The following is an 18,981-nucleotide window of genomic DNA, read 5'->3' on the forward strand; positions in this document are numbered from 1 at the left end:
AAACTTATTAGTGTAATTGCAAGGCAGCAAAACTTTTTTTAAAGATTCTATTTTAAAGTTTTAGGGGATTGTGAGAGGAAGATTTCCATTGGCATCTTTTCTAGATTCCCTTGGATTTCGTGACGCATTTGAAATGTTCCAATCCACAATTCTCCCAGGCCGGGTAGAGATAATGTGGTCTCAGGCGGGGAGGAACCGCAGAACCTCTAGTTCCTTGTCCGCTGCACCCTGCCTCGTCACCCCGTGGAGCCACCTGATTCACACAGCAGTTGGAGTGGATCTTGCGTATAGCACACACATGAAGCAGGAATAATCTGTTTAAAAAACAAGCAAAGAAACAAAACTGTAGAACATGTGTGCAGATTTCCAATTCATTTCCTCTTTGCTCTTACAACTACATCATCTTCTAGCCCACCACCAGCTGCGAAAATAAGTGTTTTCTTCCATATTTAAGGATGATTCTGTGCTTCAGGACGGTTTTCTGGAGGTGAAGGGAACCTGACCAGTGTGACCAACATGTGTTAAGTGATGGATGGAACTGAGGAAAAGCCTGGTCCTTTAGCCCAGTCTTTAGGATACTGTGCCCAACTGCGCCCCCTAGTGACTATTTAGGGCATCGCCGTCAAATCCAACTGTGTGAATATACTATACTGCATCAATAAATGTCTATGTGCTCTGTTTTTAGAGATGAATACGAAGAAGATGGATTCTGTCAGCCATACAGAGGGATTGCATGTGCAAGATTTATTGGCAACCGCACTGTCTATATGGAGTCTTTGCATATGCAAGGGGAAATAGAAAATCAGATCACAGGTATGTTTACCAATGAAATTCTATTAATACCTTAAAGAAGTATTCTTTTCACCAACAGAGGCACTAGGTGCCTCTGTTGACAAAGGAGTAGGGTAGACATTGGGGTTAGGACCATAAAGAGCATTAGATAGTATCTCTCTGCTCTGGAATTTACATTAAAATAATGTATTGAAGGTTGCTCTCAGAGAAAAGGGAAGCTTTGATAAGCCCCACATTTGTTCAGACACTAGTGTTACTGAGTGTTTTCGGTGTGCCAGGAACTGGGCTGAGCCCTGGGGCACATGATGGTGTGGCGGGTGAGTAAGCCCGGTGGTCTCTGCCCTCACAGAGCTTACCGTTTGGAAGCAACACCATGTAGACAGAAAGGGGATGGATTTAGAATTGCCGTGACTCTAGGGGAATCTCTTCCTCTCTGTGAAAATCTCTTTCTTCATCTGCGAAGTGAATGATGAGGCAAGATGACCATAGGGCTCTTCCTGCTCTAGCTCGCCGTATTCCACTCCTCGTTTTTCTGAATTGGAAGCATCCTTAAAGGAAGTCTAATAGTGAAGCACGTGTTAGCACCCATGAGTTAGGTCGTATAGGCTGTAGTGTAGGCTACCTTGCACGATTTTGCACACCTAGTTCTGGTGGCCAAGGCACCGTGTACCTCCTCCCTTAGTGCCGGTGTTATGCCTCTGTGCCCAAGCCATTCAAATGGCCTTTGTGAGATTTTAATAAGGTTGTTGGCTTTAGCGAATAAAAATACAGGCCATCCAGTTATGTCTTGCATTTTTTATAAACAACATAATTTCTTAGAAGTATGTACCAGGTGTTTCTCTGAAATTCGAATGTAACTGGATGCCTTGTGGTTGATCTGGCAACGCTGGGGTTTAAGAGAGGCAAGAACAAACCCAAGGTAGGCACATAGAACAACAAAAAGTCTAGAAACTGTGTCCTTTGAGGAATTTGAAAGAACAAAGAGGTGACAGAGGAAACTGTTTAACCTGGAGAAGCAACAATAGGAAGAAGAAGTAGTTGCCACTTGCTGACGCCCTCAGGCTTTCAAGGTGAAGGGTTCTGTGAGGTAGGACTGATGGGGGTGGGAGGAGGGCTGCTGAAGGCACATCACAACCTCATAGGAGAACGATAAGCATATTTTTACTAAATATTCACAAAACAAAATGGGAGTTCTGTAATAAGCATTTATAATAATCCCCTTGAGCATTTTCAATGGACATCAGTGTGCGGGAAAGTGTTACAATTAAAAATAAATCCACTTAACTTTGTTTAACCCAGCATTTCCCAAACTTCTTTGGCCATGGAACCCCAGCTTCTCCAACATGATCCAGAATTATCGTTTTCAGGAACATTCTTTGGGAAGCAGTGTACCAGCAACCTCCCAGGCTGCCACAGAGTAAGCTCTTTGTCCCGGGAGGCATGCAAAGAGAGGCTGGACCTCACCTTGCACTCGGAGACCATCCCGGATGAGAGGTTAGGCTCAGCAACCACTAACATTCTTTCATACTCACTGGAACAACTGAGCTGTGCTCTTGGAGAACTCCTAAGTGAGGTGACTCCTTTTCAGAAGATGGAGTAGAAAGTATTCAAGCCACAAAGAAATTAAACCAGCTACCCAAAATCCTCCGCCAGCTCAGAGGCCAGGCCAGAGCTGATCCGCGCTGGGGCTCCGCCAGCGCATCAGGCAAGTCCTGCCCTGCAGCTGTCAGATGTGTGAGGAGCCTCACACAACCAATAAAACAGCACCGGATGAGACAGAAAGTTCTGTTGCTTTGTAGTAAAAATGAAAAATATATCGTACTTTAACCCAATTAATTCTTTTTATTAGGAAACGGTACATATGTAACTTAATCCTGTTTTTTTAAACTTTGTAGTCAAAATGTTTTTTTTTTCCAGCCGGTGAAAGTACTGTGCTTGGACATGTGACACAAATCTCCTCTGGGCCTGGGTCTGTCTGTGTGAGCACAGCAGACTCCTGCCCTGTGTGTTCACATCTCACATTTGGTGACTAGATAACCAAAGATAAGCCCGGGCCCCCAGGAGTTAACCATCTTGTTTGTTTTCCAGCTGCCTTCACCATGATTGGCACCTCCAGTCACTTGTCAGATAAGTGTTCTCAGTTCGCCATTCCTTCCCTGTGCCACTACGCCTTTCCTTACTGCGACGAAACCTCATCCGTCCCAAAGCCCCGTGACTTGTGTCGCGATGAATGTGAAATCCTGGAAAATGTCCTGTGTCAGACAGAGTACATTTTTGCAAGATCAAATCCCATGATTCTGATGAGGCTGAAGCTGCCAAACTGTGAAGATCTCCCCCAGCCAGAGAGCCCCGAAGCAGCAAACTGTATCCGGATTGGAATTCCCATGGCGGATCCTATCAATAAAAGTAGGTGGCAGCCCCTGACCCTCCCTTCCGCCCAGGGCACCAGCAACCCCCTGGCGCAGTGACACTGGACTTTGATCCACAGCAACGGTTTCTGGTGACAGTCAGATTACCTTCCAGTGGGCTAAATACTTACCATGTGCGGGCTGCCTTTAAGAAGCTTCCTGGAGATCGCTTTAAAATATGGTTGCTGGTTCCTCAATGATTTAAAAATAGAATAACCATATGGCCCAGCAATCCTGGGTAGATACCCCAAATAATGAAAAATAGGTGTTCAAACAAAAACTTATATGCCGATATTCATAACAGCTTTATTCACAGTAGCTAGGAGGTAGAAACCAGCCAAATGCTCATCAGCAGGTAAGTGGAGAAGCAAATTGTGGTATATCCACATAATGAAATATTATTCATCCATAAAAACGAGCAGGTACTATCTGTCCATGAAAAGGATATAATGAATTATTATTCTCCCATAAAAAGGAACAAAATCTTCTTTAACATGACTGAACCTTGAAAACGTTATGATTGTGAAAAAAGCCAGGCACCACTCTTATGATTCCATTTATATGCATTATCCGGAACAGACAAATCCACGGAGCCAAAAACCAGATCAGTAGTTGCCAGGGGCTGGGGGAGGGGTCGGGGAGCTGGGGGGGGGGGGGTGACTGCTCAGCGAGTATAGGGTTTCCTTTCGGGTGATTTAAGTGTTCTGGAATGAGACAGTGTGGAGCTCGCACAACGTTTTGAGTGTTTTAAACACATTAATGGTACATTTTACGGCGAGTGTCTAGTACCGCAATTTGAAGGATGTACTTACAGGGCTTGTCTCCATCCTCTGTCCTCTTACCAGTACCAAGCAAAAGACTGCTCCTCTCTACATTTCCCGTTCATCCAGAATTAAAGTCATTGGTAATTTTTTTCATACCCTCTGGTAGTTCATCTTATTAGTTAAATAACTTAATGCATCTAAAATGCTTAGAATTATTCCTAGCACCTAATAATAGCAATAGCATCGCAGTACTCTTATTATGACCATCTCATCATTACCTCTCTGAGTTTCCGTTTCTTTCAACCCAGTAGATCTTGTTGTTACTGCTTTCATATGACAGCCCCATGGGCACTTGAGAGGAGCGTTTAGACCTGCTTCTCAAGGGTGTCCAGTCCATCAGCACAAGACGGCCTTAACTCCTGGTAGAAGCCCGCTGCGCACTGCCTCGAACAAACGCTCTTTGGGAGTTAGATTCTTTATCTCATGGTTTGGATCTGCAGCCATCAAGCAGAAGTGGAAAGAGTGGTGTAGCTGGAACCTTCCCTGAACCATTCACTAGGAAATTAATTCATATGCCCCAGTTTTGATTTTTCCTATGTCCAGTATTAAAAATTGTGGAGTACTGGTTTTATTCCCAAAGCATAAGCTTTAAATCCTCCCAGGAATGTAGCTGCAAGGCAGGCCCTGTGTCCCAGCCCAGCAAGCAGGGGGACCGCCTGCATGGCCCCTGACCAGCAGGGAAGCCTCGGCCAGGAAGTTAATTGTTCGACCTCCATCCAGAAACTGTTGGCTGGGAGTGGCAGCATCGCCTCTGTTTCTTTCTCACGGTTTGAGCTTTTCTTTTGTGTTTTTCAGATCACAAGTGCTACAACAGCACAGGCGTGGACTACCGAGGGACGGTCAGTGTGACCAAATCCGGGCGCCAGTGCCAGCCATGGAACTCCCAGTACCCTCACACACACACCTTCACCGCCCTCCGCTTCCCGGAGCTGAACGGGGGGCACTCCTACTGCCGGAACCCGGGGAACCAGAAGGAGGCGCCCTGGTGCTTCACCCTGGACGAAAACTTCAAATCGGAACTGTGTGACATCCCAGCCTGCGGTAAATAGCAAGTCGTCGCCCTTTCTGTGGTCCCCTGCCCCCATCCTTGGCAGAATCCGATAAGGGGTAAAGGAGATGGACGGTGTTTGTTTGCTCTCAAGATGTTTCTCGGGTAGATAAACTTTGTGGTCTCTCCGTAAGACACCCGTTAGCGTTCCAAAACCCACTCTCAAGGAGTAGACTGCTGTCACTCCTGCAGCCACTGTGCTTGTGGGTAAAACAAGCACCGTCTCTCCGGAGGCACAAGTGAAGCAGCTTATCATAGTCATTCATATACTGGGCTGGCCAAAAAGGCGGTTACATTTTTTCTATAAAATAAAAGACACATTTTTCATTTTCACCAATCACTTTATTGGTTTGGATATTGTGAGTATGTCAGCTATCTCCCGCTATAGGCTTCTAGTCAGTAGAAGCCGAGGCTTCAGCTACACATCTCCCAATGCATAAGGCAGCCCCACAGGAAAGGACTATGTGGCCAAAATGTCAGTAGTACCAAGAAACTTCACACACCACTTTGGACGTGTTCAGTCAGTCACAGCTCCTTCTCCATACACGGCACAAAGCTTTATTTGTGTCTCAGTTCCTTTTTTTACCTTTCTTGAAACAATAGAGTATAATGTGGTGAATATGTGGTCTATTCCATCTTCAATATTAAAATGGCTGCATAAAAATTCACCAATTTTGATTTTTTTAAGTGCAATGCTGATATGACAGCTGTCACAATACAGTCTAACAAAATTGTTTCAAATGAGGTTAAAGATAACTAAGCACTACTAAAGCCATTGTACAGGAAAAATGTAGTGGACTTTCTGGCCAGCCCAGTGGGAGAAGACATCACCCACAAGGGCCCCCGTCCAAGTGCCCCTTTGCAGCACAGCAGGCGCAGTAGAAGCAGAAAGACAACTGTTTGCTGTGTCCCTGAGAACACCCACGAGGCAGGCGCAATCTGCAGTGATTACTCAGTTATTCCGGGCAATTCGTGGATCAACTGTGTCCCTCGTCTCATTCTTTTACTGTAGAAGTAGAAAAAGAAAGGGAAATTCCTGAATCAGTTTGCTCATTTTTCTAGAAAATGTTTGCAGGGTAGGACAAGGAGAATGAAAATGTTGATGAAACCTGGAGTTTGGTACTCTTTTGGCACTGACTCCTCTTCCTGATCCTCCTTCTCATGGAAGAGTGACAGGGTTTCCCAAGCAGAGTGGGGCAGCCAGGATGTCCCTGCTGGGACAGCCGCGGTGGTCAATGGAGAAAGTGATGTGCGCCTGGAGTTCACTGTGAGCCTGAAGGAGTTGTTACCCGAACAACCATATGGTATCAGGAAGATAGTCAGTGATTCCTCAATAGTATCTACTATAATAATTATATGGTCAGTATAGGAATCTATTATAAGTAGTATATAGTCTGTGGGAGAGCCCATGATGGAGCAGGGGGTTTGAAAGAGGAATGAAGTGTCACTTACAGTACAGACACAATGTAGTTAGCACAGACATTACCGGACACAGAAGACAAAGCTACACCAGACTGAAGAGGTCCATAAGAAAAAGCAATAAATATACTAAAAAGAACTCTTAGTGAAGACAATTTGGAAAACTATTATTCTACACTTTCATTCTTATGTTACTTGTTACCATACTATCTTCTGCAGAACAGTTTTGTGGCTGGTTAGACCTGCCAAGTGTGAAAAGAGGTGACCAGACCCCTTTTGTGTTGCTGGGCTTCAAAATGCCTTCAGATGCAGCACAAAGAACAAATGATGAAGTTAACTCTACCAGAGCCACCACTGGAAACTTCAAAGCAAATGATCCTTTCTTTTTTAAATAGTTTACACTTAATAATTTATGACTTTCCCTGCATGCTATATTCAACATTAATAGAAAAGAAATAAAAATAAGTTGTAGACTTATCATGATGTACTCAGTTGCCCCATCCTGTCTCCTAAAACAGTGAGGAACAGGATCTGTATGAGAGCCAAGGGTAAAAGCAGCACTTACTGAGCACTGTCCCTGTGCCAGGCATTTACACTCACCCTCGCACTGTGGCAGACCGTAGTAACCCTTGCTAATGAAGAAACCACTCAGCTGGTTGACGGCAGGTCTGTGTGACTCCAAGCTCACCTTCCGGGCACTTTGCTGTGCTGTCTCAGGATACTACTGTGTGTCCTTAAGGAAACCAAATGAATTATTTTAAGGAAGAGGTACATTGTTTGCTCCACTCTGGGTGAATGCAGTTGTCCTTTAGGTGACTTCTGACCCTTAATTTCTAGCTAATACCCATCAGAAGTATGGAGGTGACTTACTCATAACCTAGAAGATTTGCTGATAATCCAGTTCAAGTTTCATTACAATTAGTTTAAGTCAAGACTCTAAATTATACCTAAGAAGTATTGGTTTTCATTTCAAGGGCCTTTCTGAAGCTGTCAGACCAAACACAAGCTCTGAGGGATGAATGAAATCCTTGAATCGTCCTTGATCATGGTCAGAGAGAGATCTCCTACATGTACAAAGCACCTACCTTGCACATGAATGATGCTCCTTGCTTTATGTATTCCTCTCCACTTAAAACTCCTAACCGTGCTACATGGCAGGTGACAATAACAGGCCACTGAGGTTCTGAAGGGCTACAGGGCTCATCTAAATCGCACATCCAGTGGGACTGGACCTTGAACCACCATCTAGCCACATAAGCTGTAACTCAACTCAGGCACTTTTCCCAGATACTCTATCTCTCGTTTAAAGATCTTTCGGAAATAAATAAAGAAAAGACAATAGGCCCAGCCTCTGGATTCCAGCACACCAGTTCCCGTAATATGCTATGACATGCAGAAATGTTCCCTTGCTGATGAAGACATTTATCAGAGTATTAGGCAGCACATTAGGATAGTATTAATCAATGCAGTGATATTGGAAACCTTCTGAATACTTCTTTTTGAATATCAGTCTACAGAGGACACAGTTAAAATTCTGAGGACCAGTTCATTCTAGTCATGTGAGAGATAAATTTGGATGAAAGTTAAATCTAGAGATGACAAGGCAGTTTTCACCACTTACAAAAATAATTTTTTTAAATAGAACATTTTGATTTCATTTTGAAAGAAAACAGTTCCTCGTGAATTCTTCAGGCCAAGACACAGATCCATGCATTACAGGGACAGGGAGGCCAGGGCTCCCCGGGTGAGAATTAAAGCAGAGAAGGGGTCAGCATCCACCGTTGTTTCCGGGCAAGGCTCATTGCCATTATCCCTCCATAGCCAGCCTCTGACAAAATAAGAATAGCACAGCCCTGCTTTATACTGCTTCTCTAGCACATTTGATTTTTTTCTGATTTTACCCTTACGAAAATCATGGAAGATGGAGTAGGGACTTCCTGCCCTGTTTTACTACGTGAGAAAACCAAGGTCTGGGGAAACAGTCAACTTAACCAAGATCACAAATGAATTCATAGAAACTAGGTCTTCTGTCTCTAGGGCTGCTCTCTGCTTTTTTTTTTTTTTCCCTAACCTGGGATTCTCAAATGGGAGGTTTGCCTCCCAGGGAGCATTTGGCAGCGTCCGGAGATATTTTGATCTTCACAACTGGGTGAGGTCAGCATCTGTTAGGTAGAGGCCAGGAATGCTGCCCCACAGCCTAGCACGCACAGAACTATCTACAGAAGTTCCCACCCAAATGTCAACAGTGCCAGGGCTGAGGAACCCCGGGGCTGGATAGGAAGTACACCATTTCTACTGTAGAATATTGTATATTATATATACCATAAATTACACAATTTAGACTATAGAATATCAATAATATTAAATAGCGGTTACATTTGTTAAAGCTTACGATGAGCCAAAGACAATGCTAAGAGTTTTTTTTATGTATTATCTTATGTATGATATTTCTATAACCCTATGAATTGGATTTTATTCTACCCAAGAAAAGAAAACTGAGACATAGAGAAGTTAAGTACCTTGTCCAAGGCCACATGGTTAATAAGAAATAGGTCCAGGACTCAAACCAACAGCCAGCCAGTCTTGTAAACTCTATGATTATGTATGTATGTGAGTGTGTATGTGTAGATAGACAGATATTGAGCATAACTTTTCATCTTACCATGAGTTGTAAGCTTGTGGGGCAGATTTGAAATGAATCCTTTTCTACCTCCCTCCCAAATGGGATGGAATCTCATGAGAATATTTCTACCTAAGTCTAAGTTAGGAGACTTCAAAATCTCCATGGGGTTTCTCGTTTTCCTACTGATAACTTTTGTTTTTGTTTCAAGTTAGTCAGGCTAACACAAGTATAGGCTTAATTAAATGCAGGATGTGAGCATTTGTCGTACTTTCTACAATCAAGGCACTTGAGAACAGTCTGCCACAGATTGTTTAATCTGTGAAATTTCCCTCTAAGACAGAACATAAAGTTAAACACAACCAAATCTGTCTGCAGTGGATTCTGGGCGTTGGCTTGGCCAGGACTGTGTGCATGTGCCCAGGCAGCGCTTGGTGAAAGTGGAAGAACAAGATGGTTGGGGCAAGACCTGACCTCCCAGCCTTCCTGTCGTTTCTTCCCTGTCCCGGGCATCCAACAATGAAAATGGTTAATGATTTATTCAGTCGCTCACTGAAAGGAATATGCATTGAGCTTCTACTGTGCATCAGACTTTGTGAACATGTTAGATCAGACCATATTTTCATGTAGCTGGCAATCTAGTGGAAGAACCAGATGAAAGGAATATGAATCGGATTAAGTACTGTCATATAATTCCCAACATTTCTGTGCGCTGCTGTTATGTGCTTTGCATGTTAACGATGGCTGCTGTTTGTTGGAAGTTCTTTATACCAGCGTCTGGCCTATGAATTAACTCATGCTCAATGAAATATATTGAATTAATTGATCCTCACAATAACCATAGGATAAAGGCATCATCTGTATTTTACTGATGGAGAAGTTGAGGCAATGTTGTTCTTGCTAAAGCCAAGGCTCAGCCTGGGTTGCAGACCAGGTCCCTCTAGGCCAGGTCCACAGTAGAGGGCGCGTGAGAGGCAACCACACATTGATGTTTCTCTCCCTCTCTTTCTCCCTCCCTTCCCCTCTTCTAAAAATAAATAAATAAATAAATACATCTTTAAAAAGAAGAAGGTTCAAACCAGGCCCACAGGACTATTGATCTGGTCTTCTGTCCACCATGCCAAAACTTTTTCAAGAAAAAATTCTCCATTATTCAGAGTAATACACATTCCTGTATCATTTTCCTTTGATCTTCATGACCTCTAGGTCTTTTAGATGCTGTCCTTCTCTACTCTTCTTCACAGCTCCTCTGGTGCAGGAACGGAACGCTCTTCTACAAAGACATCTACTCTGAGTGACTCCGTGGAGCCCCACTTAGTCTCAGCCCTGATATGGGCCAGTCCCCCAGCAGCTCGGCCAGGCCCCACGTGTGTGCCCTGTTCCCGTTAAGTCCCAGCTCTCCTCCCTTCCCGGCAGCCCAGCTCCCAGTCCTCAGAGTTGGCCATCTTCCCCGAGATCCTGCCTGCAAACCTTCATTCACTACACTTTCACCTCTAGTCACCATGGCTACCTTCCAAGCCAAATACTGTGGGCTGCGTGGAAACTAAGTCGAAAAAGAAACATTTGCCTATGTTCTTTCCAACTGGCACCTAGACACACCTCCCAGGTTCACGGTTTCACTGTAGCCCTTATCATTGCTTCTCTGCGCAGCTCTGTGGATGGGGCTGTCTTCCCTGAGAGCTCCACGTGACTTACATTCCTTCTCTCTATCCCATAAATCCCTTATTTGTTTCGTTCTTACATAGGGAGGCAGAACCTCTATTGGATTGATGTTCTAATTTTCAAACCTTGACCCTTTATTTTACTCTAGGTCAAGTTCTGAGGCCATGTTCCACTAGCCAGGCCAGCATGTCTGATTCACCCCTAAGTAAAGGTTTCCCCCTCTACCAAACAACCTGAATTTCCAAGCAGGGGTACTGTGTTTACTCAATACCAGCTTCACTGAAGAGTACCCATTGATAAGAAAAGTAGTGAACCTTTGGCTCCATTTGGAGTTTTCATACCTGGCCTATTGCTTTTGTATTTCCTTTTAAGTTCTTGCCTTGCAGCAGTTTGCCAAAGGGCACGTTGCCCAGTTCTGTGCCTGAATAGCCCTGACTTGTCCCATAACCTTACAAACACCCGCCCCGGGTTCTGCTTTGTCACAAACCATTTTCTACAATGTGGTGGTTTACAGTCTGGGGCAAGGCAGATGTTTTCCAGATTGCGAACACTGCAGTTTTTAACTCCCTCTGTCAGCAGCCTTCTCCCATATTTCATAGAAGACCTGTTGTAAGGCAATTTGTCTTTCAGCCATTTCTTCAAACCCAAATTGAACATTACAGTGAATTGGGTGGTGGGGAGGGGGAAGGAGGAAGGAATAGAGTACTGCTTTGTGGAGTTTGAAGCCTTCCGGAAGAGTTATTTTTATACTGCAGAGATTTTCAAGATGTACTTTGGTCTCCAGTCTTTATATATTTTCAACAAAGGAAAGAACAATAGTTGCCCAAAACATATAACTGAGTCAAGTTTTCGACACATTTTGAACCATAAAATAATTTTCTCTCAAAGGTTTTTTCCACTGTCCCAGTATATACTAGTCTCTACCCAGTGTGCCAGCCCACCTGGAAGCTCTCAGCTCTTTGGGTCAACGACCAGGTCAACAGGAAGTACTCCTTGTCATCTTAACCCTCTTAACCCTTTGGTGACAGAGTGATACTCCTGTTTCTTTTCCTCCTTCTACTCCTTCTCCTTCTGAATATCACTAGACAATCAATTAAGCAGCCTTTTCTGGGAGCTTCAGTTGTGGCACAGAAATACATTTCAGCAGACTTGAGTCCAACATTGCCATGAAGAGAGAAATTATGGCACCAACATGTCCCCTCCTCTCTCGTAATATATTAGGATTAATTTGAATTACTATTTAATCTACAGTTTTAACTTTTCTAGGTTTTTTCATACAAATGTGTGCCATTTTTCAACATTAGATAGAAATCTTAAATCTATTAGAAAAAAATAGTCCTCAAGTCAACATATGTTGTCTAACTTACTAGGGCTGTTCAAGAACAAAGTCCACTTTGATTGAGCATCGGTCCTCAAAACAGCACCACAATATGAGGTACTGTGTGCTAATTACAGAAACAACTGATTTATTGATTGATAGCTTCTTCAACGAAAGTTGGAATGAAGAACATGGTTCAAGTAAAAGTCAAAAGTGTTCCAACCACTTGATTTCAAACCAAGTATATTTTATGCTTGGAGACACTAAAATAAGTGTTTTGTTTATAAATATGGAAGAAATTAAAATATCACTATATCAAGCGACAAAGAACCAAAAAAAATTGAGGACAAGAATACAAAAGTTAGTCAACTTTGGTGTTTTCTAGACTGCTTAAATCTCACAGTATTTGCAAATATCGATAAAGCCTGTATTTCTTTAGATCCTGTATTTCTACTCATTTCCCATTGACCATTTTGGGATTTTTGTATGTTATGTGTTATGGTGGCAGAATTCTGATCCAACACCATAAGAATTGTTGTCATTGGCTCTGTATCAGTCAAGTTTCTGGCAGGAAGCTAAAGGCACAAGCAAACAGACTAAGGAGAATTTTATGAGGAGACTATGTATACTGGTAGCAGAAATAGAAAAATCCAGTAAGGCGCAGAACCCAGGCAAGCAGGATGGGGAGGCATTACCATCCTAAGCCTGGGAAGTCAAGGGGACGATCAGTTACCTTACCCCACAATTGAAGCAGAAGGGAGAGGGCTGTGCAGGCTATGACCTTTGGTAGAGGGATGGAGGCGACTCTCTTCAATCCAGCAAGGAGGGGAGTCAGGGGAACAAACACAGCAACCATACTCTCGCACTGGCCAGTTCTTTTTATCCTGCCAATTCCCCCCTTGGCTGAACCTAACTGGAAGCCAGAGGACAAAGGTGCCTATTAATACCATTGTACACACTGAGGTCAGCCACAGCTTAGAGCTGGGCAGACAAGCACTAAGCTGGATCTGGTGGGCTGAGGGCACTCGGGAAAATATTGGTATTTTTAAATCAGTTGCTTCATAAGAGAGTCAAAAGTTTTTCAGGGACATAAAGAATGAATGTCAACTCAGTTTATAAAATCGGAGAACCTTGGGAGAAGCCACAGAAACCATCCAGCCTCTGCTCGAATACTGCCAGGCACCTCCCGAGACAGGGACGGCTCTTCTGCCACAGCGTGGTTACGGGGCGGCTCCTGCCGCTCAAAACCTGCCTTTGTAAGCCAGGACCCAGAACTTGCATGTTAAATCTCCTGATTTTAAAAAAAATGTTGGCCACTATTTTTTAAAACACTAATAAGGAACAAGTCTATGTACTGGATCTGGTTGGTAACCTTTGGTGTCATTTCTCATCCAAATCGGAAGACACCTACACATCCTTTATCTGATTTTCTTTGATTTAAAGAGCATGTGGCTCCTGCAAACTTTTCCTCCTATCCTTCTCCTCCTCTGGATGTGTCTTGCTTTTTCTAAGACCTTCTTAAAAACATAACAGAGTAGAAGACATCTTTCAGAGTGTTTTTGCCAGTACAGGTAGAGTAGGACCTTGTTTTTGACCGTGACTTAGTGTGGCCAGAGGAGGGGATTTTGTTGCTCTGAGTGCCGAATGTGAGAATCTTTTTGAGCAGTTTCATTGTGATGTTGCTGGGTCCAACTGAGCCTGCAAGTCTTCACTAAAACTTACTTGTTTCTCTTTTGTTTTGCTTTTGTTTGGTTATATCAAAAATCATTTAGCAAACTTGCTTAATCATGTGCTTCTCTAGGCAAGGTCTTCAACCTAACTGCAAGCTATAATATTTATTTATAAAATTTCAACTGGTAGTTTTAGGTCATTATTTTAGCCTTTGTGTATGATCCTCTACAAAAAATTTCTCTAGTCAGGTAGGTATCTTTCCTAGATTCATGCCATTTTCAAGTTTGAAACGTGTCATTATCAAGTAGTTGATAATAATGTTGAACACACAGGTTTCCTCAAGCATAGCCGTCCACAATTTGCTGTGATTTTTCTGATTAAAACTTAAGGTTCAGGCACATGGTGAATTACAAATTTATCTAATATTATCTAGCCCTCCATTTTTTGTCCATAAAGATAATCACTTGATCAAATGCTTTGCTAAAGTTTAAATGTGGTTGTTTTACCACTCTAAAATCTATCAAAAATCAAAAAGATTTAATTTGATAAAACCTATTGAATTTTGGCACTTAAAGATTAGCTCAGCTTTTTTAAAAGTGGGAAAAAAAGACTTAAACAGACATTTCTTCAAAGGAAATATACAAAGACAATGAGTATATGAGAACATGTTCAATACCACTAGTCTCTCAAAAAATGCAATCAAAGCCACATCTGTTTGGATGGACACTATCAAAAGAAGGAGGAGGAGGAGAAGCAGAGGAGGAGGAAGGGAAAGGAGAGGAAAGAGGAAGAAGAAGGAGAGGAAGGAAAAGGAGAGAAAGGAGAAGAAGAAAGAGGAAAAGGAGGAGAAAAAAAATAGCACGTGTTAGCAAAGATGTAAAGGCATTAGACCCATTTTACGTTGCTTGTGGGAGGGCAAAATGGGGTAGCCACTGTAGAAAACAATGTGGTTGTTCCACAAAAAATTTAAAAATACATTAGCATATGATCCAGCAATATCACTTCTGTGTGTGTATTCAAAAGAGCTGAAAGAAGAATCTCAAAGAGATATTTGCAGAACCATGTTCACTGCAGCATTCTGCACAATGTCTCCGAGGTGGAAGTGAGCCGAATGCCATCAGTGGATGTACAATAGGTAAAGAAAATAGGTTGTATTTTTCAGCCTTGAGAACAAGGAAATCCTGTCACATGCAACAACATGGATAAACCTTGAGAACATCATACTGAGTGAAATAAGCCAGTTGTAAACAAATACTGTACAGTTTCACTTATAGAAGGTATCTAAAGTAGTCACATTTATAGAGACAGAAAGTAGGATAATGGCTGCCAGGGGCTGGGGCAAGGGGGAGGTGGGGACAAGTTGAATGAGTATAGGAATTCAGCTCTGCAAGATGAGAGGTTGTAGAGATGTGTTGTATAGCAATGCGAATACACTTAATACTACTTACTGCGTGCTTTAAAAAAGTTAAGATGTTAAGTTCTTTATGTGTTTTCATCATAATTGAACGTTTTTTAAATTTTTATTAATTGATTTTAGAGAGAGAGAGAATCAATTTGTTGTTCCACTTATTTACACAGTCATTGGTCGATTCTTGTATGTTCCGTGACTGAAAAGCAAACCTGCAACTCTGGTGTATGGGGATGACATTAGCCAACTGAGCTGCCCAGCCAGGGCCCATAATTCAAAGTTTTTAAATTAAAAAAGAGAAGGTTAGCCCAACTTTTTCCTTTTATAGAGGAGAAAACTGAGAGCCCCTGAGAATTTATAGAAATGCCTTTGGATTCCAGTTACTAATTTCTCAAGTATTCACAGATGAGTTAGTCTCCTAATTATTGGGATTAAAACATTTTCTGAAGAGAAAAATTTGAATCACTATACATGGCCTATTGGAACTCTTGGTTTAAGAATTCACTTGAGAATGCACAAGGCAGTAGTCCACCTCCTTAGTATTTCCATCACTAAGTCAAGAGGATGAAAGGCTGGGCCCAGCATGGCCGCTGGAGGCCTGGTTGCCACCGTCACTAGTGCAGACCTGTCTGCTAGAGACCCACCGATTGTATAGTTACTACGAGGAACAGATGGCAGCAATTCCTATTCGTCGTCTATGCTTCTCAAATTTTTTTCAGACAAGATCATAATTTAACTTATTTAATTTTCTTTGAAGTCTAAGTTTCTGTAAGGTTTCTTCCCACCTTTGCCATATTGCAGATCCAAGCATTTTGTTGTTTTTAACTCAAAAGCAACATCCCCAATGACGTTTCATTTTATAAAAGTACCTCTTGAATGAGAAAGCATGTGTGCCTTGCTTTAAGCCCGGGATGAGAAAGAAGTGTTTCTTCTATTATATTTAATTACTAATCAGAGTATTGAGTATCATTGTAAAAATAAAACAGGAATGTCAGATGTGAACTGCGATACCAAATTGTTTTCCAAAAGGAAATTCATCACAGGCTCCAGACTAAATTGCTGGTTTCAAAATTCCAACCATTTAACTTGATGTAATGAATATGCGCATTTAACTTTTAAGCAGCTATTTGGAAGTATTAAAAATCTGCACCCTGCTCATTTTCTTTGCCGCGCATTGGAGGCGTCTGTGTCCCCTTAAAGTGCGCAGGCAGAATAATGTCCATTGTTCTAATGTGATTCTCTTTAATAGTATGATCGCTGCTGGATATTAGCCCCCATTGAGACGGAACCTCAGACTCTTAAGGAGACGATGTAAAACAATTCCATATAGTATTCTAACTTGCATTAGTAAAATAAATTATAAAGCATGGAAGTATTAAAAGTAGACAGGCTTGCATTTCAACGCTTTCTACTTTTGTCAAATTATTTCTTCTTTCTCAGACTGAACTTCTCTATGTGTAAAATCAAGATAACACCAAGCACAGGGTTAAAACGATGAATAAAAATGCTAGGACATTTCAAAGAGGTCGGGAAAATATTAGCTTTCTAATTTTCCATGAGTAACATTAGTTGTTCTGAGGAATGTTTTCACATAAAGTTTTTCGTGCCAGACACCAACGCCCCTTTGGGCAAACGTGGAGAGCTCTGGGGGAAAGTGAGCCTGTTGTGCGGCAGGCTCACAATACGCCTGAACTGGCTTTCGGTCCCTTCCAAGGGGACCACGTATTGTTCTGCTTGATTATTTCACTTGGCAAGAAGATCTTGTGCTCATTTGCATATCCTCAGTGTAATCCAAAGGAGCCAGATTTGACTGTGTTTAAAGGATTTAGCTTCTTGAAGTTTGTTCTCCTGCAGACCTACAGGGGGATTTGTCCCAGACATCTCATTTACAATCAAAGGCGTTCTGTGAATAATCTGATACGGAATGTACAGAATAGGCTCTTTTGTTTGCTAGACAGGTGAGAGCCCTGCTTTCTCTTGTTGCTAAAAATCTGGGTCAGAAAAATGACTAGTGTTACATTCGTCCTAAATCAGCCTCATTCCTTTTGTAATCGTTACCCTCATAATGATTTCACTGAAAATCCAAGAACAGCAAGAGGGACTTCTCCCCTTACAGTACTGAGAAATATGAAAGGGTTTTTTCATCTTAATAATCATAATCATAGCATCCAACAACTGTGTAGCAGTTTTCAGTTTTCTGAGGTTCTTTCATGAACATTATCTCTCATGTGAACAAATGAGACTAAATGAAAGAGGAGATGGAGGTAAGAGAGGTTGTTTGCTGCTTAAGGGTGTTTAGAATTCCCAGCCAAAAACTGTTATCCCTGAATCCTTTCCCCCCCTAAGGGTAAGGGGTAAACATTGAGTGACTGACTTGTAACAGGTACTAGAATAGACATTTTCCATGTTACTTCATTTATTGTCTATAGCAATTTTATGAAATAGGTATTAACATTCCCATTTCACAGATGGGTTTGCTTAGAGAGGCTAAGTGCTTACAGAGGGTTACATACATAATGACAAAGGCAGTCTTCAGAGTTTCTGACTCTAAAATGTACACTTCCTTTATTCTGCTCCATTGTTTCAAAAGTGGATGGATGGATGAATAGATGATAGAGATCTACCTGTACATCTAGCTGGCAGGCTCTATAGTAGACACTCTTTTTTTTATATATAGTAGACATTCTTCCATGTGATTTCTATCTGCCCACCTACAGACTTGCAGACACAATTGTTACTGAAGAACCTGTGACCCAGTTCCTAATGACTAGAATGACTAGTCATTAGGGCCCCCCAGAGATGCCCGGGTTATATGTTTACCTGCCACAGTATGTAAAGTGGGGAGTTCAAAAGTAGCACATCTGGCAGAGCTTCAGTGTTACTGGCCACATTTCAGACCTTCCTACCCTTCCATATGAAGCAACAGGAATCCTCCCATAAGAAATGTAAAACTGCAGCTGTTCTCAAATTACTGGCAGTGTGGTGTAGGAGCTAGAGCAGGACCTATGAAACGAGACCAAGAGGGAGGAGTCCCAGCTTTTGAATTACTAGCTGCATGTCCTTGGGCAAACTATCCAACCACTCACCTGTAAAAATGGAGATACGGATGGCACCTTCCTCAGGGGTTTGATTGTGAGGATAAAATAAATGGATCGATGAAAACTGCTTAGAACAGTACCTGGCCCCATTAGTAACAACAGCTAACATGATTTTGTGACAGCAGAAAATGCTCCATAAATGTTAAAGTGTGTTATACTCCATAAGCAGACTTTACACCGTCCCAAACTCCTCTCTGAGGGTTAACCCTGAGAGCACAGTTCCATCACCCAGATTTGGCTGCCCCTTCTTCCCTTTCTGTCTTCAGCTTGCTTGTGTGGGAAGAAGGCAATGTGATTACTTACCGCTCTATCTATTCAACATAGGTTCCCCAGGAAGGTATGTGCAAGCAGAAGCTACGTGTAGTGTTTTCCCGTTTACATGTACTAGGGAAGCTCACTATTTAAAGGGACTTTTTGGGTGTTTTTGCCATTGTATTCATACTTCCCTGATAGCATTTCCAAAAATATAGGGTAATAATCTTTTCTTCTGTTTTCCTTACTAGACCATGCACACCTGAAGGGCAAAAGCCACATCATATATAATTTTATATTCCCAGGCCCTACAATAGTGCTCAGCAGTAGTCATTTTTGTTTATTGACTTACTGAACAAGTGAAAGGTTGAGTGAATGGATGCGTGGTTAATTATTTCGTTAAATAAATAATCACCTCTGAATTTTGTGTCAATCTGAATTTTCGCACTGGATCTTCTTAA

General features: G+C 42.1%; 1 protein-coding gene and 1 long non-coding RNA gene across 3 annotated transcripts in view; one reads left to right on the top strand and one right to left on the bottom strand.

Moving 5' to 3' along the window:
- The window catches only part of ROR1 (receptor tyrosine kinase like orphan receptor 1), a 378,093-nt gene that overhangs the window by 338,801 nt on the left and 20,311 nt on the right, over positions 1-18,981 (top strand). For both annotated transcript variants that reach the window (XM_053655609.1, XM_053655610.1), the window contains exons 5-7: positions 686-813; positions 2,881-3,198; positions 4,820-5,065. In XM_053655609.1, the coding sequence (XP_053511584.1) occupies positions 686-813; positions 2,881-3,198; positions 4,820-5,065 (692 nt within the window). The remainder of the gene's footprint in view (positions 1-685; positions 814-2,880; positions 3,199-4,819; positions 5,066-18,981) is intronic.
- Positions 5,781-12,921, bottom strand: LOC119042520 (uncharacterized). The gene is made up of 3 exons (XR_005081243.2): positions 12,830-12,921; positions 7,092-7,224; positions 5,781-6,078 (listed from the first exon to the last, which is right to left on the bottom strand). It is a non-coding gene; the product is annotated as an uncharacterized LOC119042520 (long non-coding RNA).

Source organism: Artibeus jamaicensis, unplaced genomic scaffold, assembly GCF_021234435.1.
Source record: "Artibeus jamaicensis isolate MK-2021 breed Jamaican fruit bat unplaced genomic scaffold, CSHL_Jam_final scaffold_1019, whole genome shotgun sequence".
NCBI classification, from domain to species: Eukaryota; Metazoa; Chordata; class Mammalia; order Chiroptera; family Phyllostomidae; genus Artibeus; species Artibeus jamaicensis.